Raw genomic sequence first — 24,111 nt, 5'->3', positions numbered from 1 at the left:
AGGACTTATTTTACTCATAAAGTGAAAATCGCTATTCAAAAAACAAATTTGAAATTCCACAGGAAAACCCATTGTGAATTAGCCCTATGGGTTGGCCTTCAAACTGATGCCATGACTGAACAGTCAGCTGTATTTGCATACTGTCCATCCTAAATAGTATGCAAGATTATGCAAGACAATTACTTTGTCCATATTCATAGCATGTTATAAATAACAAGTCAGAGGTGCCCAGACAGTCTGAGAATATGTGAAAATTGGCGACAGGAGGTTGAATGTTTTGTCTGAAGGAATGGGACGATATATCGAATTTTGATATTTTGCACCAAAAGAAAATGACAAACCGTATCGAGGCAAAACTCAATATATTGAAATTTGAAACAAAGTTTTCTGTCCATGTGATTATAAATGAAATGACCCATCAAACATCATAATCTCTCTATTGCTTGATTTTACCCCTACTGCACTTTTATCTATACCGCTTATAGAGTTTTCACAAAGGTCCGTGAAGTGCTTAAAGTGCCTGAATTTAGCTTTTAGAAATTTAAGTACTGGAATACCTGTAAAATCAACTTTTTTTTTAAAAGTGCTTGAGATTAAAATGGATAATTTCTTCCGTGTAATGTGTGTCCATCAAAGATGAGATCTCAAACTCCACTAGCATTGAATAATGTGTCTTTTAATATCCTTTCTGTTCTTTACATTCATATAAAAAAGAACGACCGGCCATCCCTCTCGTCATCGTCGCCCCACCTTTTAGGGCCGTCCTTCAGCCAAGCTCATGACGGGAGTTGGGCTGGAGAGCAAGAAGAGGTCGATAATTACTAAGCCTCGTTCTGACAGTGGTGAATGAAGCACATTGCTTCATCACCGCTGTCTTTAAAATGCAGAGCACATCTCTTCTTGGGGAGCCGGCTTCAAACATCTGTGTGTATATCCTTGCACGCCCAGAACAAGAGCGGGGAGTGTTCAGACAAATTTGATGTGTCGCCAGACCTGCTCCTCAGACCCCCGTCGCGAGTTAGATGTGTCACCGGGGGGAAAACATCACGTCACAGCCGACAGGCTAGAGGCCAGGCCGCCTTCCCCTCTCACCTGCCACGGGCCTGGGAAGACAGGCCGCCAAGGATGCCGACGCCCCATGCGCCCAGTCAGACCCCACTCATGCCTGGGCCAGAGGTGCAAAAACCATTTATGCAAGGTATGCAATGCATTGGGGCACCATGTAAAGGTGGGTGACAGTGGCTCACTAAAGGTGGTGCAATCGGCCTCCTCGACCCCTCCAACATCACCCTCCACCCCCTGCTCAACGCTTATACTGGATGAGACGCCCCTCACTTGAAAGATACATGGGGCACAAAATTTAGCCCCTGGCCCGGGCCATTCCTTGGACACTTTCCGTATCACTTAATCCCCCTGGACACTTTATTTTCTCCTAAATTTTGCTTTCTGGATTTAATTTCTTGGTTCCCTTGCTCCACCCACTTAGGAAAGGATGGAAGGAAAGGAAACGAGTACAGAGGATTAGAAGGAAGATGTTTTTTTTATTATGGAATGTCTTGCTCACTCAATCACTTCAGAGCGTCATCTCTACTCAGCTGCATTACATCAGAGCACTTTCCATTATATTGTTGAAACTTGATAAATGTATATTTTCATTATAAAACCTAATAATTCAAGATGCACAGATAAAGTATGTTACAATTATGGTTTATTTAAACTGCAAAGATGAATCATGAAGTAAGACTGTTGTGTCAGATGTGAAGGGGGAGGAGAATTTGTGTGTGCGTCAGGTGCTTCGACCAAAAAGTCTTCCACATAGGAATGTCCTGTGTTCCTCGCTCAAGCGTCCTCTGTAAGCTCCCTCTGTCCTTGATTCTTGCCTAGCGAATTGATACATATTTCATGATGGCTGAAACTGATCGGTCACAGGCTCGAGGACGGAGGAGCAAGGAAGCAAAATTTAGGAAATTACAAGCACCCACAGTGTCGTCTGTTGCTCACCCCGCCACACAACAAATTGCACGGATGCGCTAAAAAAGATGTCTTTCTCGTTAATGAATGAACAGAAACAACTGTGTGTGAGTCTGTGAGATGCGTGTTAAACTCTTAAAGTGACAGTACCATTATAGTGCTTGTTATACAAATGAATGTAAACTTAATGTTATTACTTGTAAAATTTACACATTATTTCAAACATTGACTTCTCATATAATTATTATATATACAATTTATTGCAACTTATTTGTTTGTGATCTTTTCTTATAGTGAAAGGTATGTGAGAAACTTTTATTTAAACTGAGCATTTAAATTGTGCATTAAAAACTTTGTCATTTACGTGTTATCATATCGAATCTTGAACCTCAATTCATATATCAAACTGATCCATGAGATAACCATATCGCCCCATCCCTATATGTCTGTGATAATCTGTCTATGCTGTCATATGCCCAACCTGCACTCCATTGGCTGAAGCTGGAATGCTATGTACTGCGCAAGCACAAGACCTGAGCAAATGTTATATGTATTGAAACTTTGAATATATGTGACATGAAAGGCACAACGCAAAATTATTTTCAAATGTAGTATCTAGCTAGCCGGAGATCAAAATGGATGTGATGTCATAGACACAGTCCGGACAATTTTTGTGGCATTATCATTTGGCGTATGGAGGTGTTTGTGATTATTTGGGACAGTCTGTCCAAATTTAGTAAAAAATACTATAATGACGATTTCCCCTGTGATCATATTGGACCAAATGGTATACTAATTCTGGACAATTTTCAAAAGGTGCATTCATGCATGCTTCTTATTCAGCTGATATTTCCCACAACACCTTGGAAGAGAAGTTTCTGACAGTTCTCTTTCTACTTTTTCAGTTGGATTTTTTACCAAAATATTCATAGTACAAAGTTCATAGTGCAAAGTGTCGGTGTGCGAGTTGAAATACTGCCATGGAATTACTTAATGCACCTAAAATCTTTTTTTTTTTTAAGTATAACGTTTATAAAACGCTCATTACACAGCACACTAAAAGGCTGAAATTATCTGCAGAATCTTGAATGGAGTCAGTACTTTAAGCGGTTGGAGCTGAATAAACTGCAGAAAGATGTGCAAAGAGGAAGAATAAGAAGTATGATGGATTTCAATATAGCGATCTCTTTATTCAGCACAATAATTATGTTACCTACTATGCAACAAGCCCAGTAAGTAAACACGTGCTGTAATGGTGCAATGCTGATCTGTTTGTTGCAGGAGAGGATGGCTCAGAATCGCAAGCAGAAACTCCAGTCAGTGAAACCAGTGGAGATGGCACTGCATATCAGACCTGCGCCAACACTATACTCAAGGTGCTGGGAGGCCTGCTGGTGGTCTTGTGCGTCTCCTCGTCCTGGGTTGGCACCACACAGATGGTAAAGCTCACGTTCAAGTCCTTTTCCTGTCCTTTTTTCATCACCTGGTTTAGCACCAACTGGAACATCCTCTTCTTCCCCCTCTACTACACTGGGCACGTGGCCACCACCAGAGAGAAGCAGACACCCATTCAGAAATTCAGGTGAAGTCAGAATAATCTAATCAGGTTAATTATGATGTGATGTGATCAGGGTTATTATATCATTGTAGTTTTAGCATTTTAGAGCTGTCAAAGTTGAAGCATATTTTAGTTTAATTTCCAAATATTTTAAGTTTTAATTTAAATGTATTTTTTTTTTGTTAGCAATATTGACAATAACACAAGTTATAGCTGTATCGAGTTTTAAGTCAATAAAAATTACCTCCCTACCTTAAACCTAAACCTAACCAATAGTGTCATAAAAAACAAATGTGCCACGAAAAACAGATAAGGTTTTTAAGGTTAATGCTCTATCTATGCATTTTTAATCCCCAAAACTGACCTTCCTTCCCAAAAAATTCAACATTAAACTTACAGATGGTGCTTTAAAAAGCAAATGTGACATTTTCTGGTGCTTCTATTACAATTTCAGCTCACATGTGCAATGCTCTCAGTTGAGAGACACAATCTGATTCTGAACACACTCAAACAACTTATAAATGTAATTGGTTATGTAATGCAACAGTAAAATATACCTTACAATTCATGCACTAGTAAAAGTGTTTAGATGTCATAAGAGAGCATTGTTTGAGGAACTGGACAAAAAGTGTTTATGAATTGATAATCTGTCCCTTTACCCGTGATTTGAGTGAAAGGAAATAAAAATCTTTGTTTAACGCCTCTAATGTTCATTTCACCAGGAAACGAGACACGTAAAAATAATTTAGCAAAAAGTCAGGTATCGTAAGACCAGGGACTCGTTTCCCAATAACGATTGATTTTAGTACCGGTAGTTGAAAGCGTTTTCTACAAACAATTTTGCAAACTTTAGTTATTTTTTAACGTTACTTTCCTAAAACTACACTTAAAATGAAGGCACGAGGACATGCTTTAAGTTTAAGGAAACATAGCTCCTATGATGAGAAGAACCAGGTATGCTTGAGGTCAGTATTAGGCAAATGACTTCCTATTTTTGGTCCGTTTAGAAGTCTTTGGTCCATGTTGCGTTCATATATCAATCGATCCGTACCAGAGTTTGTTTGGAAGCGGACTGAGACCCAATTTTCAGGCAGTCTCGGTTCGCTTGTTTAGTGCGCACCAAGGATCGGGTGACAGCGTTCACACTTGTTCAAATGAACGCACTAATAGAGCAATCGCACCAGAGTTCATTTTAATCGAACCAAACCTGCCAAGTGTGAACACTCTCTAAGAGAGTCACTGTCCGTATACATGAAGTGCTGAAATGTGACCATAGTGCTGTTCGTCATTACAACATGTAATTGTAAATTACAGTAATATGGGTTTAGAACGACATGAGGCGGGTGAGTACATTTTGACAGAATATTCATTTTTGGTGAGCTATTCCTTTACGTGCCTCACTCAAATGCACAATGGTGATGAATTAGCCCTTACATAATTTGAACCTGAAACCTTTTGGTTACCAGCCCATATCTTTACCCACTTGACTACACTGCAGTACAACACACATCAACGCTACAGTTTTGCATTACCAAAGTAAGCAAAGCCACCCTTTACTGTCTCCTCATGTCATTGTGTAGGGAATGTAGTCGCTTGTTCGGGGAGGATGGAATGTCTCTAATGGTATTTCTGAAGAGAACAGCACCTTTCTCTATCTTGTGGATGCTGACAAACTATCTGTACCTGTTGGCGCTGAGAAAACTAACTGCCACAGACGTCTCAGCGCTCTACTGCTGCCACAAGGCCTTTGTCTTCCTCCTGTCGTGGATCGTCCTGAAAGATCGTTTCATGGGTGTGCGGGTAGGAGGAATATAACTTTGAATATCACACATTATTATTCTATTATTACTACATTACTTTCTGGAACGCTTGATTTTTGTTGATCAATTGGGGCATTCAATGGTCCAATATATTTGTATAATGACCACTGAACTGTTCAATTGACCATTGCCCCAGACAACCCATTTTCACAAAGAGCTGTGAAACTGTTTCTCAGCTGGTGATAACTGCAAAATAACATCATCCCTTACATACACCCATAACCACTAAGATTTATAAATGAACTTATGAAGCTTAATTGAATAGATACAGTGAGTATGTTGAAATGGGTTAGCAGCAGTACTTGTTGATATCATGTCAAATGATATGTGAAATTGGATTTGAATCAACAGCTTGATTATTATAGAGAAGGAACCAATAGTGTGGCTCGTATTTTTAATGATAAGGTACAAAATGGTGTGATAATGAGAATGTATTCTCATTCAAGTGTAAAAAAAGGTTCGCCTTGCCAGTTTGCTATTATGCTCACTGTATGTCAGAATTCCTGACTTATTTTGCTTAATGTTTCGGATTTGGAATCATAATTTTAAAGTATTTGCTTATTGCGCCAAGAAAACAGACATCCACATCCAGCTGAAATATGAAAGGAGGCAAGTGCAAATAAATCTTACCCAGAGGTGCAGTGACGGCAATCATTATGAAAAGTTTATTGTAGTTATTTTTAAAGACTGGATTTAATCATCTTCTTATTCTTTCCTCTTAGATTGTGGCTGCCATTATGGCCATCACGGGCATTGTCATGATGGCATATGCTGATGGTTTCCATGGGGATTCCTTTATGGGTGTGGCCTTAGCTGTTGGCTCCGCCTCCACTTCAGCTCTCTACAAGGTTCGTGCAGAAATCCTGTTCACCTAAAATGATTTCTCATTCCTGTTATGCAGTACATTTTTCACTAATGTGTAAATAATCAAGTTATATTTAATAAAGTTAAAGTGATCAGAGCAAAAAAGTCTGGTATGTCCTTTTATAGAAATACTTCCCTTAAACAAAAGGGAAATGTAGATTTTTGTAACCATCCAATTCTGTTAAAAATGGGTTGCATACTTTACTCTGCGTGGCCATTTTTGAACGAAAACATTACAGGTGTAATTTTTTTTTTTTAAGAAATTATAACATTTCTTCTTCCCTAAAGTAAAAACAATAATATTATGGGACAATAATATTCTTCTTTTGGGACAATGTTTTTACATATATTTTGTTTACATATACATTTCTTGATTTCACCTTTCATTTGAGTATGCATATAAGCAAAAATGATGTAACATCACTACAGTAAAAAAAACTACACTTCTATAAGTTGAAACATGATGAATATATAACAATATGTTATGCATTGGAGGCAGATTGCTGCCATCTGGTAAAAACAAATAAATAAATAACATGACTTAACAATCATATAATGTCAATAATAGCCAGTAGATGGCTGCAGTGTTCTATGCTGTAACTAACACACTGTGTAGTAATTCTAAATGTTATAAAGTTATGCATTTTGATGTATATTTGGACATCATCAAACTATTATTTGTCAAAGTTTCGATTTTTTGTGTGTTTGTTTGTTTAAATATTTTGAAGTGAAGTTTTTGAAATAATGTCACATTATGCTTTCAGTCAAACCTGACCTGGTGTTCAAGGAAAATACTTTTTTGTTAGAAATGTTGTTGCCAATCATTAATTTCAAACAAAACAAATTCATAACTCGAAGTAAATTAATAATAATGTATATTTGCATATTTCTGTATATTTGCAGTTATAAACAGAAATGAACAGCAATTGACTGTGGAAATTCAGTTAGTGTATAAAACAGAAGAGTCAGATTTTGTTCTGTGTGTGTGTGTGTGTGTGCGTGCGTGCGTGTGTTTTTGGCATGCGTGTTGTTCTGCGTTCTGTCACAGCCTTCTGGCTGTGTTAGTCTCACCCATTTATTGTGTGTGTGTGTGTTTGTGTGTGTGTGTGTGTGTGTGTGTGTGTACATGCTGCATTGTGGGTGTTATATATTGTATTTTAAATATTAAAAAAATTAGCTCTGAACAGATTGTTAGTAGAGGAAAAGACACCAAGTCTTGGACTGCTCAGATAAAGGAAACCATTTTTAGTTCATTAGGAAAACTGATTTTGTTCAAAAATGACCCAACAGTATACGAAGGTTAAAGGTTATAGTGCTCAAAATCTATTGCACAACAGGAATGACCCAGAGGAGCCTTGATACCCATAAATATTCCTTCAGTGTTATTTTATTTTAATATGCATTTCCTGCAAAACCTCTTTGTACCACTCAGGTGCTGTTTAAGTTGTTCCTCGGCAGTGCCAATCTGGGCGAGGTGGCTCATTTCTTCTCTACAATGGGTTTCTTCAACCTCATCTTTATCTCCTGTGTTCCCCTCATCCTCTACTTTACCAGAGTGGAGCACTGGGGCTCACTCTCATCTCTACCCTGGGGTTATATGTGTGGTGTGGCCGGCCTTTGGCTAGGTATCATTGGAATTCTGACAAAACGCCATTGAACATTCACTAAGCCACACCTTAAACCGTTATAGACAAATCCTAACTTAGCAAATATTGCCGTCACCCATATTGTCAGATAAGCTTTAACTCTTTTTGAAAACAAATTAATTAGCCATAATACATGGATATTTTGGAATGACAGTCAGTGGGAAAGCAGGCTTTTTGGAACTAAATGGAGTGGTTCCAGCATGTAGCAGCAGGGCTAATGGGGCAATGCTAACCAGAAAACTCCTGACCCCTTAGAGGATATAACTATAAGAAAACCACTTGTAGTTTGATTTTCCTGAAAAGTGTAAACACTGTGGCTCTGTTGTTAGAACATCCTGGCCAGCCTGACACAGTAACATTGGCTCTATCAGTGGCATGAGACCGGGGCAGGGGCATGTTCCGCTACCCAAAACCAAAATATCTTTATTTTTGCAGTTACGTTTGGTGATGCTACATTCAAGCCCACATATGAATAATGTAAATCTCCAATTCATTCATTTTGGATGTTCTGTAAAGCTTTTCTGAATGAGCAACAGTAACTAAAAGGGTGGGGCTTAGCTTGGGTTAGTGCCCCTCCAAAAAATAACTTGAGTGTGTACACAGTATTGGCATTAAATACTGCTGATGGATCACTACTTGATCATTGTTGGTTTAGATGTGAGTTACAGTGTCATAATGGATCAAATACAATGCTTAAATACACTTCCAAGAGTGCTTTAAGTGCTTAGTAAGTGAGATAATTCAGGTTAGAATCATCAGTTTACACTCATAGTAGCATTTCTTAGATATCCAATATGTGCTGAATCAGACTGTGTAGACCGTGGTAGAAACAGATCCACTTGTATTTACTGCATATTTTAGCAAAAATGGTGCTCTACATCTCTAGGGTTTTTAAGGACAGGGCGGTATCCATTAACTTTGGCTAGTATGTTCTATGGTGAAAACATAAAGTGTCATTGCTTTTTTAACAATCTCTTCTCTCTCTTTCCCTCTCTGTTATAGTATTTAACATACTGGTCAATGTTGGAGTGGTGCTCACATATCCTATTCTCATATCTATCGGAACATTACTCAGTGTTCCTGGCAATGCAGGTGTGTGAGGCCATGCTGTGCATCATTATATATATACAGTTCAGCACATAAGCTTACATCCTCTTGCAGAGTTTGCAAGATGTTTATTCATAAATTTAAAAAAAATTGCATTTTCATTTTTATTTAGTATTGCCCTGATGAAGCTATTGGACATAACAGATATTTACTCCATAATACAAAATAATAACTGAATTCACACAAATGATCTGGTTCAAAAGTTTACATACCCTTGATTCCTAATATGGCGTGTTGCTTCCTCAATGATCAATGACTGTTTGTATGTTTTGTGATAGTTGTAAATCTGTCCACTGTTTTGTTTTTTTAAATCCTTGCACATTCTTTGGTTACCCAGCATGTTATGAACATTTTAATTCTTCCCAACAGTGGCTATATGATGTTGGGATCCAGCTTTTGACACTTTTTTGGCAATTGAGGGACTCAATGATTAACAATTTTTAATCAAATTAATTACATATTGGGCACATTCCGCCATCAGATCAACATGAGAGCTGCGTTTGGTGTCTGGGCCGAACCCACATAGAGGCAGCTCTTATGGAGACTGACTGCCCTCACCGTGAAGGCACGAGTATCATGGCGCTTGGCTCATGAATCGCCCTCTTTCTGAGGGATGATTCAACCTCCTGCACCCTCCCAACCGCCTCCTCTGTTACTCCCAAGGGATCACATGAGGAGGTATTGCTTGATGAATGGTTCCTGCAGTCCAGATGTCGTCAAACGACCTCGTCTTTCGCAGATCTGCCTCATTCTTCCCGGAGGTTTATAATGAACTGACAAGAACCTAGCATGCACCCTATTCAGCTCAATCGCACAGCAATTACACTCTTCCCACTGAAGTGGCCCAAACGTTGGCTGCCACCTCAGCGCGAGCCCTGCGCAGATGGGAAAAAAGCCCCTGCGTAGCAAAAGCACTCCTGACATGCATAGTTCTATGAAGCACAATCCAGAGTTCGCTGTTCCTTCTGGACCTGTCCTGAAGAAGGCTCGAATAGAGACACACAATGCTGTTCCCCTCTTCCCCACTTCTGTTTGTCAAGAGAGGAATATTGTTGTTCAAAATGTTGTTAAAAAATTTGCTTCTGTCTCACAATCAAATAAAGAATGTAAAAAAAGAGTACAGTGCACACGAGACGCTTGCACTTCATAAATAAAGAGCTCTTTTCCACTTCAAAGCCCACACATTATGCACAACTGGTTCCAAATGGTGAGCAGCACATTATATCATATAATGAATGAACCAAAATCACCCTCTGTCCTGTTATGTGGACGCAAGGTGAGCTCTTATGGGCATTTCCAATTTGGTGCTAAAAAGGATCAAACATGGTTATACGATCCAATTTGCACGTCAGTCACCCCATTTCAACAGTGTTCTGTCTTCCATGGTTCTGTCCAAAGACACGCTGGTGTTATGAGACGAAATACACAATCTTCTCTCAAAGAACAAGATAGAGGTTGTTCCAGATTGCCTATCCCGCAAAGGGTTTTACAGCCGTTAATTTCATGTCCCAAAGAAAGACAGCAGGCTATGGATGATTTTAGATCTGAGACATTTGAATCGTGCACTTGCAAAATACCCGTTCAAAATGGAAACACAAAAACAGATCTTATCGCACGTCCGCCCACACGATTGGTTTGTGCTGATAGTCGTATGCAAATTGTACCACATCACAGGATGTTTTTAAGATTTGTGTTCAAGGGAACTGTGTATCAATTCAAAGTCCTGTGCTTTGGATTGTCCCTGGCTTCTCGTACTTTCACAAAGTGCATTGATGCGGCTCGTACGTTCACAAAGTGCCCCTCTGAAACTGAGGGCATGCGGATTTTGAACAACCACGACAATTGGCTGTTACTGGCCCAATCAGAGGCTCTGTTATGCCAGCACAAGGATTTATTGCACATCTGAACAGCTTGGGCCTCAGTGCCATCTGGACAAAGAGCATGCTCTCCCCATCCAACAAATCTCCATTTTGGGAGGCCGTCTCAACTCCATGAGCAAGCGTACGCATCTTACGAGCAAGCACGTTCAGGCCATTCTGCAGTGTCTGTCTCAGTTCAAACTGGGGAGAACACTTCCACTGAAGCCATTTCAAAAAGCATCGGGGCTTATGGTGGTGGCATCCGCCATCATTCCATTAGATATTTTACACATTAGACCTCTTCAGTACTGGCTCAACACTACATCCCTGGCACCAAGAACGCATGTGTATCGCTATATCTTGCCGCTGTCTAGCTGCTATAGAACCTTGGACAGCTCTTGCTTTCTACCAGCATGGGGTCATGCTGGAGCAGGTTTTCAGGTGGGAAGTGATGACCACGGACACCTCCAACACAGGCTGGGGTGCATTGTGAGACGGATGACCAGCCTTCGGCACTTGGACAGATGTGAGGAGGGCGTGGCACTTGAACCACCTGGAGCTTTTGGCTGTTTTCCTTGCCTTGATAGCTTTTCGATCCGACATAGTGAATTATCATGTTCTCATTCACTCCGGCAACAGGACAGTTGTGGTGTACATAAACTGCCTGGATGGAATTCGTTCCCTGCCAATGACGAGACTGACGTGTCACCTTCTTCTGTGGAGCGAACGCCATCTCCTCTCCTTGTAAGCAACATATGTCCCAGGATGTCTGAATTGCAGTGTGGACGTGTTGTTGTTGAATGGAGACTTCATCCTCAGACTGTCCTTAAGATTTGGTAAATATTTGGCAAAATATTTGCCTCCACGGAGAATGCCCACTGTCCCCTCTGGTACTCCAAGTCTCAGTGGAGTGGACACAATGGACAACAAATGGCCTACAAAAAGCAAATACTTTTTTACCCCGGTGTGCCTCCTTCACTCTGTCATATGCAAAGTCCGAGAGGACCAGGGAATGATTCTATTTGTTGCGATGAAGTGGCCCAATTAGTCCTGGTTTCCAGAAATGATAGAGATTCTGGACAGCCTACCATGGAAAAATACCACTGTGGAGGGATCTCCTCTCTCAACTGCAGGGCACAATCTGGCATCCCTAGCCCAAGCTATGGAACCTGCATGTGTGGCCCCTGAACGGAGCACGCTAAACATGCCAGAACTGACTCAGTCGGCTATGAATACCATTTTACAGGCGAGAGTGCTGTCTACGAGTCGCCTTTATGCACTGAAATGGAATGTGTTCGCTAATTGGTGCATTTCACACAGCAAAGACCCAGTGAACTGCTCCTGAACGAGCAATTGGACACAGGGCTCACTCCATCAATGCTCAAAGCCTATGTAGTGACTATCTCTGCGTATCACGCACCTGAAGCCAGCACCTCTATAGCCAAATATGTTTTAATCACAAAGTTCCTTAAGAGGAATTAAGTGACTTAATCCCCCTCACCTGGCTACAGTCCCAACTTGGGACCTAACTTTGGTCCTAAAAGCGATCGTGGGTCCCCCCTTCGAGCCTCTGGACTCTGCTGAATTGTGTGTGCTTTCTCTCAAGACCGCATTACAGCTGGCTCTGGCCTCAGTAAAATGGGTCGGTGATTTGCAGGCTCTGTCAGTCGACAATTCATGTCTGGAGTTTGGTTGGGGTCTTACCGACCAAAGCCACCGTCAAACCCAGAAAAGGGTTTGCGCCTAATGTTTTATCCACACCTTTCAGAGCTCAGGTGGTTCACCTTCAAGCCCTTTTCCCTCCTCAATCTAATTCAGATGAGGAAATGTCCTTGTATTTGTTATGCCCTGTGCGAGCACTACACACATACGTTGAGTACATATGCCAGTTCAGACTGTCTGACCAGCTCTTTGTGTGCTATGGAGGATGCACGAAAGGAATGTCCATCTCTAAGCAAAGAATTTCCCACTAGATCGTTGATGCGATTGCCCTGGCTTACGAGTCGCAGGGTGTGAATTGCCCAATTGGTGTTAAAGCACACTCAACTAGAGGCATGGCCTCTTCAATAGTGTGTCCTTACAATGCATATGCTTTTCAGCAGGTTGGTCTTCTCTAAGGTTTTACTACTTAGACAAACGTTTCTCTCTTTACAAGTCCTTTCTGTCTGGAGCGCTTGCTTTTTCATTGGCCAAACATAAACTTATGCCCCCCTTTTTAAGTTTGGGCTCCCCCTTCATTTTACACAACGGCCTGCATTCAGACCATTGTATTTTCCCATAAAGTCACAAGCACTTTCATAATAATAAACTTCCTTCTCGACTGAGTTCGTGAAGGGGTCAATTCATACTATGTGACTATAGTTCATATATCCTTTTTAAGTGCTCCCCTCCTGGCTCACCACAAGGATTATTCACTTGCTGTACACTCATGTTGGTTGCCGTGTCATATTCTTTCTAGTATTATGCTTCGGTATCCCTCTTTGGGAGGGTTATGTCATGTAGTGCGGTATGATGGGACTCTGTTCCCCATATGCGTCAGAATGATGCAATGTCGAGTGAATTGAATCATAAGGAAACGTCTTGGTTACGTTTGCAACCTCGGTTCCCTGAGATGAAAGGAACGAGTCATTGTATAACTGGCCGGACTACAGACTCTGTTTTTTTTTAGGTGCGATTGATGCACTCTTTGTCCCTCAGTCATAAAATTCTGAGAAATGGTGTTTGCACACCCGGTTATACCGAAACAGCTTTACCCCTGAAAGGGCGGGACTTAAACACCATGGCCAACCTTAGAATTGCCGTTATTGTGGAAGGGTTTCAACAACGTTGTCTGAAAGGAAATTTCCCCATATGCGTCAGCATGACGCAATGTCTCATTCCCTTTATCTCAGGGAACTGAGGTTACATACATAACAGAGATGTTTTCTAAAGTACGTTTAAAGAGCATATATTAGAGCCATATTGAATGTGTGTAAAGAGCAAAGCAAAGTGACCAGACTAAGCATTAAAGTGTGAATCTCATGAAAACACCTCTACATGTTTTACCCCAAAATGAGAGGACAAAAACAAAAAATAAAAAAATGAAATAAATGTAGCATAAATGCCAAAGTTCTTTTTATTTTTTTCCTTTTTGCACATTGCATAAATACAATTTGCATCAGCAAATGATACATTTTAGAAGCATTAAGTTTTTCTTTGGATTTTGGCATTTCCATGACAACTAGACTTTTTAAAAAAAACATTTTTTAATTATTATTCTGATCAGATTCTCTTTTCTGTAATACATATGTTTTACTGTATTACATGAACATACAATGACTGTGATATGATTATTAATATATGCATAATTTAAAGGTGCTGTAAGCGATTTTTCCCATGGAAATGTATGCAAAAACATTCCTACTCCCTGAAAGATATTAATGAAATAAGTGTTGTAAGATATCTCACCTGTCTCTGTAAACAGCAAATAAAAATGTGTCTGTGGGCGCGAACAACGATGCTTTCAACCTGTCAATAATTTTGCGAGTGCTCATAGTGTTATTGAGACGAATTATTGAGGCTTACTGCAATTTTTAAGCCATTTTGTTCATAACAGTTGTTTGTTGAGGGCACTATTTTGCTGCTGTTGTTTTAAATAACCATTTCTGTTCGATTTCTGTCTCAATAAAGCTAATTTGTTATATTTGGAGTGTGGGGTTAAGGAAAGAGGGGGCGTGGCTAATTCAACGGTCTCGTGGAAGTAGAATGGCTGAAATCGCTTACAGCACCTTTAATAAAAATTGGCATAACTTCAAGGCATTACAAAAAAAATATTTTACATTACAGGAATGCAAAAATTAGAATTAGATTTATAAGATCAACATTTTATTTTATTTGCATTATGAAAGAAACTAAGGAACATAAGATGAAAGCAATGCAAAAGAATATGCATAGTATAATTTCATATATTTTTTTTTTAGTTTGGGGTGAAATACACTATGACCCGGCCATGTTCTTGACAGGCTTTATAGGATTCCCCTAAAAATGTAACATTTAAAATCTCTCAGTCTTCCCCATGAAACTATAAGAAACCCTTACAAGCAAGCATCTTATGTAGAAGCAAACTACTACCTCATGACAAAGGAGTGGTGAAGTTGCCAAGGCAACAATGTCCTTATGTATTCTTTGAAACATTTATGCATGTCTTCGTTGTCTCAAGAACTACCCAAATTCAGATTTAGACCAGCTCTTAAAAATGTCTCTGTTGTCCCCCTTCATGTATATTCTCCATTTCTTTCCTTATCATCTTCTCTCTGTGAGTAGCCATTGACGTGTTGAAGCACGAGGTGATCTTCAGCATGGTGCGTCTGGCTGCCACCTGCATCATCTGCCTGGGCTTCCTGCTGCTCCTGCTCCCTGAAGAGTGGGACACAGTCACCCTGCGCTTCCTCACTGCACTGGCTGACAAAAAAACGGAGGAGCACGGCGAGGAGCTCACCGAGTCCAGCATTCACACACGCAGCCGGAGTAGAGCCAACGGAGCCATATCGATCCCTTTGGCATGACCTTTTAACCTGTCAGAGACCTAGGAATGAGTAGCCAGTGGTCAATATAGATCCAGCATGCAGCAGAATTTGGGCAAATAGAACGGTCTTGTTATATTAAAGGTTTTTGAAAGCATGGAAGGAGTCTTGAAGACAAACAGCAAAGTGGAGTGGATGGTATTTTCTTTAACAATAACCACATCAACCAATCAGAACAGATGTCAAAAGAGATCAGAACATGCTGTTACTGGCCTCCACCTTAATGGAGATAACATAAGAGATTTATTGAGTGTTCCAAAAATAACGTCCCGCTCTCTTAAAGGGATAGTTCACCCAAAAATGAAAATTCTCTCATCATTTGCTCACCCTCATCCCATCCCACATCAGGATGAATAAATTATGAGAATTTTAATTTTTTGGTGAACTATCCCTTTAAATAAATAGTTCACCCAAAGATGAAAATTATTTCATTATTTACTCACCCTGATGTCATTCCAAAACCATATGCTGTTCTTATTTCTTTCTGAAAAACACTATAGTAGACATTTTAAAGAATCTTTACACAGTTCTTCCCATACAAGAACAAATCTTATTACATGCCACTCTGGAATACTCGATTCTGATTGGTCAATTGCAGTATCTAGCAGTCTGATATCTTCTGCTTCTCGGATCACTGTGTAATCTCTACATGTAAGCTTATAAAATAATGTAAAAACAAATCAATGTTTCATGTCCAGTTATTTATTTATTGGGCAATTAGTCTTGTAATAGACCGAATAATGAGGAATCAGATGGTAATTTAAAAAAACAAAATCACCAACAGAACTCTGACACAAACTGGAAATGGATTTCAGCTGTTAAATGATATATTTCTTCTCGCATAATTACATAATTTCAGCACAAATCAATATTTTATGTCCATTTATGCAGTATATTTAGCCGTGTAATAAGTGGGATAATGTACAGTCAGCCGGTTGTTATCGCAAAATAAACGCCTTCAGTATCATGATACAAGATACCTGATCACCCTGTCTGGCTTTATTTTGCGTTAACAACGGGCTAACTGTACATAATACCTTACAAAGTGAGCATGTCTGTTAAGCTCCAAAAAGGAAAGAAAAGAAGAAAAAAAAAGTCCATATGACTCTTTTAGTAACAGACTGAAATTGAAGTTGTTATTCACTGATTATCTTCACTTCTGCTAAAGCTTGATTGTGTCAACGTCATTAAAGCCAAAGTGGCATTGGTTCTCATGTGTTGTAACAGAATCGTGATTCAAAAGCAGGCTAGATGCAAGCTTTGGCAGTGGTTGACATTATCAGTGAATAACATCCTCATTTTTGGTCTATTCTTCACAACAAGCTTTTGTATGACTTCTGTAGACTTGGGATATAGTGCATCGGTCAAATTGACTACTTTTATGGTCCTTTTTGGAGTGTGACAACCATGGTCACTGTGATCCGTCGTTGTATGTCAGGAACGGCTGGGAAATTTATTATTTTTTATTTTTCATTTGTGGGTGAACTATTCTGTTTTCAAACAGGGGTATTTACTGACAGTATTTATTTATTTATTTTTTACAAAAGGGATCTAGTATTCTCTTCCCAAAGTGAAGGACTTACATTTCTATGGGCAGATTAACTCATCCACTACATAGAAATGAATGGACTTTCAGATTATCTCTCTCTGCACGCAAACCCTGCACCCCCCCAGCAAGCCCACCCCATGGACTGTATTCTGTGAATATAGACTCTGTCAGGGCCAGTTTGGCTCACTGTACACATGAATGCATTCAGAAATCAGATAAACTGTATATGTATATGAAATACAAGGAATATTTGCATTGTATGTAGTAGTGTTAGATTGTATATATGTAGAAGAAATATATTATGCTTTAATGAATGAGCCTTACATTTCCTTTTATAATAAAAGACAAAAATAAATATCAGCTTTAAAAAGCTTCTGCCATTTTATTTCTGTTTTAAAAGAGAAAATTTAAACTGAATCAGTCCCAGTATTCAGTTGAGGCTTAATTGTTAAAATAGTTATTTTATTATATTAATATTAATGAATTAACATACATTGTGTGATGTTACCGTGTACAGGGTTGTGGAGTAATGGAATACATGTAATGGGATTACATATTAAAAATACAAAATATAAGTAACAGTATTCCACTACAGTTACAATTTAAATAATTGTAATTAGAATACAGTTACATTCAAAAAGTATTTAGATTACTGAAGAGATTACTTTGCATTTTGTTGTCATTTGTTTCATTTAATATTTAGTCCTTTCAGATGGAAAACATTCATACATATAAACAATGTGATCCAAAGTGCATTTGAACAGCGGTGAAACATTTTCTTATGATGTGTCACATTCATACGAGCAGACAGAGAAGTAAGTTTGGAGCAGAAGAGAAATAATCTTTGTGTAAATTGTCAGCTTTACGCTAAGCTAAAATGCAATTTATAGCCATTTTACATGCACATGTTACCAGACACGATCATATTTTTTTTATCAAGAAAATACATTAGATCATAATTTCTTTTGTTCTAGTAAGAACTTTGATATTAGGGCAAAAATAATATTCTTGATAATAATTTGTGTATTGTTTTCCAGTAAAAATATCTAAAAATCCTGTAAACAAGATCAATTTGATTAATCTTGTTTTAGAAACAACACTGCATAAGATATTTAGGTTTTTCAGAGAATGTATTTTTAACATGTGTATTTTGTATTACTGTACAGAGTTTTTATTGTCAAAACAAGTGAAATAATCTACCAGTGCTGAAGAAGTAATCCAAAGTATTTCGAATATGTTACTGACTTTGAGTAATCTAACAGAATATGTTACAAATTACATTTTACAGCATGTATTATGTAATTTGAAGTGGAATACATTTCAAAAGTAACCCTCCCAACCCTGTTCACCATAACAATACATGCATTAGACATGAAAACCTTGAATGCAAATTGAAACAAAGATTTACTGAAACTAAAACTGGCCTTACTCTTACAATGTACATTCATTGCATGAATAGATAATAAAATATCAAACCAAATCACATATGCTAACAAATGATACTTGATCTATTCTCCAAACTAAATGTATTTTAACCAATTGGTGTCAAGGGAATTTTTTAGGAGAGTTTACACAGGTGCCCCAGCAGAGTTCCCATATGTGTAGTTAATGACATTACTATGTGCATGTACCACTAAGTTTGACCATCAGAAATTGTCCAAATACTTATTGTATTGATTTTGGTTAAGAAGAAAAAAATGGCTTTGCTTTCTCAGAAATGGAATGAGATATTAGCTGAGTGGACAGGTTTGTGTATTTTGAGAATGCAGGGTTAAGTCCAATTAAGTGAAATGAAGCAGAGGAAAGAAAGGGAGGGGGAGTATACAGAATGCAGAGGAAGTCTTTAAATCCAGATTATTGGCCACTGGTTCAACCACTCTGGGAAGTAGCGATAACACTCCATATGCTGACACAATTCAAAGGCAAATTGCACACAATTATCTAGTGGCCAAGGACATTAATCTATTTTTATGTACATACCTGTCCATGTATTTAAAAAGGGTAAAATACATTTCATTGAGCTAACCTCAGACTGTGCTTACCGAAATTGGAAGCACTGCCCCCAGTGTCTGAAGCGGGAAATTGGAAGCACTGCCCCCAGTGTCTGAAGCGGAAAATTGGAAGCACTGCCCCCAGTGTCTGAAACAGGAAATTGGAAGCACTGCCCCCAGTGTCCGAAGCGGGAAACTGGAAGCACTGTCCCCAGTGTCTGAAGCGGGAAATTGGAAGCACTGCCCCCGGTGTCTGAAGCGGGAAATTGGAAGAACTGCCCCCAGTGTCTGAAACGGGAAATTGGAAGCACTGCCCCCAGTGTCCGAAGCGGGAAATTGGAAGCACTGCCCCCAGTGTCTGATGCGGGAAAGATGCCGCTTGTCAGTCGCTTGGCATAATGGGGCCGATGCCAAGGCACTGGAACATTTAAAAAAAAAATATTTATATTATTATTACTGTTAATTTGTATGTTATCAAATGGAACATTTTTACAATGATTTGTTAACATTAGTAAATGCATTAGACACCATGATCTAACAATGAACAATTATTACTCACAGCAGTGGTTCCCAACACTGTTCCTGGAGGCCCCCAACACTACACATTTTGGATATCTCCCTAAACAAACTCACCTGATTTAACTTATTAGCTCGCTAGTAATGACTCCAAGACCTGAATTGTCAGATAAGGGAGAAATACAAATTGTGCTGTGTTAGGGGGCCTCCAGGAACAGGGTTGGGGACCACTAATTGCAGCATTTCCCTTATAAAAAAATCTAGAGTTCTCACAAACTTGCCTCAAATTTACAACTCATTATTTTCACATGCAAATGAGCTTGCGATATGTTTTCAAATGTTTGCTAGAAGTTTGCAGTTCTTCCCCGTTAGTGGTGATGAACCTGCAGCAAACCTTTGATGACAATGAAGAGTTTGTTGCGAAGCTTGTTTGCATAAAATATTGTGCCGAATTTGCTGCAAGTTTGCCAGAACTCTTGATTTTAAAGTTAATCTTGGAGTTAATATTAGTTTATATAACTAAAATGTACAATTGTTATTTGTTAATTCATGTTAGTTCATGATGCATTAATGTTAATGTATACAACCTTTCCTTTTAAAAAGTATTGTATTAGTTTATGTTATTTTCACATGAACCAAGATTGCTAAGTGCTGTAAAAGTATTGTTCATTGTTAGTTCATGTTATCTAATGTACTTAACTATAATCTTAACAAATATATCATTATTGCAAAGTGTTATATACCCATATCATTATATTCATTACTCTTTACCTTGGAAATATCTTTTAATGATTAAGATGTTTACACTAAATTCACAGTGTAAGGAAAATTACTTATTTCGATTTTGATGGTTAAACCACATGTAGAGGTCATTAAATGAAACCCGTTTTTGAAAATGGTATTCATTTTAGTTTACTGAAAGAAAACAAAACATTTGTATTGTGAATTGGAATAATTATATTGCTGTGTAATAATTATATATCAGCTAGGTTCCTTTTCTCTAAAGTTGAGTTATACCTTAAGTAATCAGACAAACTCAAAAATTTCACTAATTCTGTCAATCATGAAGTGCGGTTCCCCGAGCAGCCGCATGCCTGAGCAATCAGAGTAGAGACGGGGCCCCCTCACCACCGTCCAAGCATTAACACACAGTTATAAAGTAACCTGTGGGGACAGTCACCATGGAAACTTACCTCATTACACCAAAACCAAGAAATATAAAGAGAGAGAGGGTATGCTCCTGTCATTTCACAAAACAAATTCGCTAGAGTTCATTATGTACAGTTCAACAGAAGGGGAATAATCTTTGTTTATTGGAATAAGTTAAAACATAACCGAACAACTTGAAACAGGAAGAAGTGGACATTTTTTGGACAATATAAGAGATTTAAGAAATTAAGAAAATTGTACAGTGAATTAAACCTGGATACAATATAACAATTCAAATGGAGTGAAGACGGCCTGGATTACACCTTGGAAAGCAGGTCAAGACATGGAGTCTAATGTGGTTCCTTGATTAACATTGCAAGGCTACTTCGTTTTTACGGAACTGACAAACTTGTTCCATGAAACACCTATTTTCTCAATTAGGCATTTTAAAATATATTTGATAAAAAAAACGCCACGCCAAATATTTGCAAAGTTGCACCATCTCATAGTCAAGCAGTGGCGGATGAGCCTTCACTGCTTCCAACTTCACAGTGGATGATCACTACTGTTCAAGACAAAGGAATGCAAGAGAAAGGGATTTTGGGACAGAGGAAGACCAACCATCTCCCTCCTTTGACATGAAGTGCCTCACATTGGCCATTTAGGACAAGGTCAGGTTACTTGCTGTGATCATAACATGTTCATTCTAACCTGGGGCGAAACCACTAAAGACATTGATAAGGACATACCTCCCACCCCCGAATATTCATATTAGTGGTGGATTAACATTTGGCTTCTCCCTAGTAATCAATATTTGGTTATAATATTCCTTGTAGTGTTTTTTATGTTGTTTGTTCATTCTTTGCTTTTAACAACCAAGCAATTTCATAGTTTCACAAATGGCCTCATATTTTTATTTTACTCATGCTAGTGTATGGGTTGTGTCATCTGCATGTCTGCACTGGAGCTCAGAGTGTATGTGACATAACTGGTCAGAGCATTATAAAGTGTCAACCACCACAACCAGCAAAGGTATGAAAATGTACTTCCTTTCAGAAAGTCTTTCATGTGTTAATTAGGTTTTATGTACAATAACTTTGTTTACATTTCTAATCTTGAACATTCAACTCACAGGTATGGCATCCAATGGCTCCTACCATTGGGTTTGATGTGAATCCTGCCAAACACCCATGCATGACACACAAAAACACAAAGTCAGATGTCTTTAACCAGGTTTCTCCGTCTTTGATGAAAATATTTTTTTCAGTGTTATTTCCAAAGATCAGGGGGAAGTCAAGGCCTTGTGTTTTAATGAATATCATGCATTGTATTCTTCTCAGGGCATGGAATGTAAAGATGGGCCTGCCTGGGAGGGCACTGCAGCACAAGCAATACACAACAGGTACAGAGCACCACTCTGGGTCAAAGTCCTTTTTAAATGGGTAATGGCATGACTTTTTGTTATTTTATTATGTTCCTTGAGGTTCACTTATAATCAGTGCTAGCAAAGCAAAAACTTATGAGCCACACCTCCCACCACCACCCCTGGAAAATCATCTTCCCTTCTTATCACGGCTGCTTATTCGCAACTGACCACATTATATTGATGAGACGCCTAATGTTATCAGAAGAGCTACAGCCCCGAATAAACCCCACCTGATTTATATGTATAAGAGATGTCATAACTTTACAAAATCATTCTATATAAACTTCTAACAAATGTGGAGCCAGTTTTGCAGCATAAGATCTAAAAAGTTCAGCGGCAAAGTAATTTGGCCCCGGAGCCTTGCCTATAGGCAAGACCTTAATTACCTCACCAAGCTCCTCCAAGGTTATCTCTGAATCAAGAAAAATATTTTGCTCAATCATAAGTTTAGGGAGTTCTGATGGTTCCACAAAATTTCTAATATCTTTATCTGTAGATGAAGACTTGGAACTATAGAGATCAAAATAGTATTCCTTAAAAGCATTATTATTAACAATGGCCAGGTTAAAAATTTCAACACCAGCAGATTTCATTGAGGGAATGGTAGAAACTCTCTCTGCTTTATATATCTAGCCAAAAGCTTCCCTTCTTTGTCCCCTGATTCAAAGTATGACTGTCTTGCCCTGAATTACCAAATCTCCACCTTGTGCGACAAAATAGTATTATATCTGTATTTCAATCAGGTCAATACTCTGAGGCCATCAGATGACATTCGTCGCTTCAGCACTGCCTCTGCACTTTTAATATTCCTTTTACAACTCCACGAGTTCTCATGCTTTGGATTTTTTGATGAATGAGGCATAGTGTATGATCCAACCCCTAAGATACACCTTAAGTGCCTCCCAAGCCACACCCACAGAGGATATTGAGGACCAGATAGTCTCCATATAAACACTGATTTCATTTGTTGGAAATCAGGATTATGCTAAAGGGATACATTAAAGCACCAACTATATGATTTATTTTCTCCATATGTGGCAACACCTCTAAACTCACCATGGCGTGACACCAAGATGTTTCCAATTGAACAATCAACAACAGATGAAATGAGGGACTTAGTTATATAAAAAAAAATCTATTCTAGAATACATTTAAAAGTCTCCAAATATCTGTAAGACCATTTTCACAGGATTTTTTTACCCATCCTGTGAAGCGTCAATGGTGCTCTAGGGGGCTTACACACTTTTGTTTCACTATGCTAAAGGTCTGAATCCATCAATAGATTAAAGAATCCTCCCAATATTATATCATGAGGGGTGCCAAAGGCTTGCAGCATCCCTTCAAGATATATAAAAAAGCCCTGATCATCAGTGTTGGGTGTGTAAATATTAGCCAAAATCAACATTTGCCCCTGAATTTCTGCTAAAACATTGACTCTTCCTAATTTATCTTTATTCTGTTTGAAACATTTGAATTGTAGATGTTTACTTATCAGTGTAATGACTCTCCTGCTATTACCCAGATAGCAAAAAATATCCGCACGGCTTCTTTTTGCCGCCGTCCCTAAGCTGTCGGCTATAGGTGCGTCCCACTGGCGGGGATGAAACGTTTGCCGCCGAATTCGTCACTCCCATTTCTTGCGAGATGCCACCCGCGAAAAGCTGGCGGGCCGCCCGCTTCATTTTCTCTGGCGGTTGCCTCGGGCTGATCGACCATGGCGGCTGGCGGCAAGCCGCTTTGAAATACAAGGATTTCTACTCTCAAAATCGACCAGCCATGTTGGCTATTATTATTTTTGCTCCAAAGCCATTAGGGTTTATAACAGTGTCTTGACTCTTGATTCCATGATAAGGTAAGGTTTAGGAAATGACATTTAAATTACTTTGAAACTCTGAAGCGATTATACAGTAATATATGTAAAATATATTGAATTATTTTATGCACTTGAAAATTTTTTACATTTCTTTGATTGCTGCAGCATTTGAGACATGCACCAATAAACCAAAAAGAATTCCTTTTGTAAAACTTACTTGGCAATAAATATCTTTATGATTCTGATTAGGTTTTAAAATAGATATTTAATTCATGGTATG

General features: G+C 38.7%; 1 protein-coding gene across 1 annotated transcript in view; it reads left to right on the top strand.

The window, feature by feature from the left end:
- LOC127662191 (solute carrier family 35 member F4-like) overlaps positions 1-17,290 on the top strand; it is a 54,426-nt gene extending 37,136 nt beyond the window's left edge. The window contains exons 2-7 of the mRNA XM_052153281.1: positions 3,253-3,553; positions 5,110-5,329; positions 6,072-6,197; positions 7,646-7,838; positions 8,862-8,951; positions 15,128-17,290. Coding sequence (XP_052009241.1) covers positions 3,253-3,553; positions 5,110-5,329; positions 6,072-6,197; positions 7,646-7,838; positions 8,862-8,951; positions 15,128-15,369 — 1,172 coding nt within the window. The 3' untranslated portion in view covers positions 15,370-17,290. The remainder of the gene's footprint in view (positions 1-3,252; positions 3,554-5,109; positions 5,330-6,071; positions 6,198-7,645; positions 7,839-8,861; positions 8,952-15,127) is intronic.
- The last annotated feature ends 6,821 nt before the right edge of the window (positions 17,291-24,111 follow it).

Source organism: Xyrauchen texanus, chromosome 22 (assembly GCF_025860055.1).
Source record: "Xyrauchen texanus isolate HMW12.3.18 chromosome 22, RBS_HiC_50CHRs, whole genome shotgun sequence".
Lineage (NCBI taxonomy): Eukaryota > Metazoa > Chordata > Actinopteri > Cypriniformes > Catostomidae > Xyrauchen > Xyrauchen texanus.
This window is presented reverse-complemented; position numbering and strand designations above follow the sequence as displayed.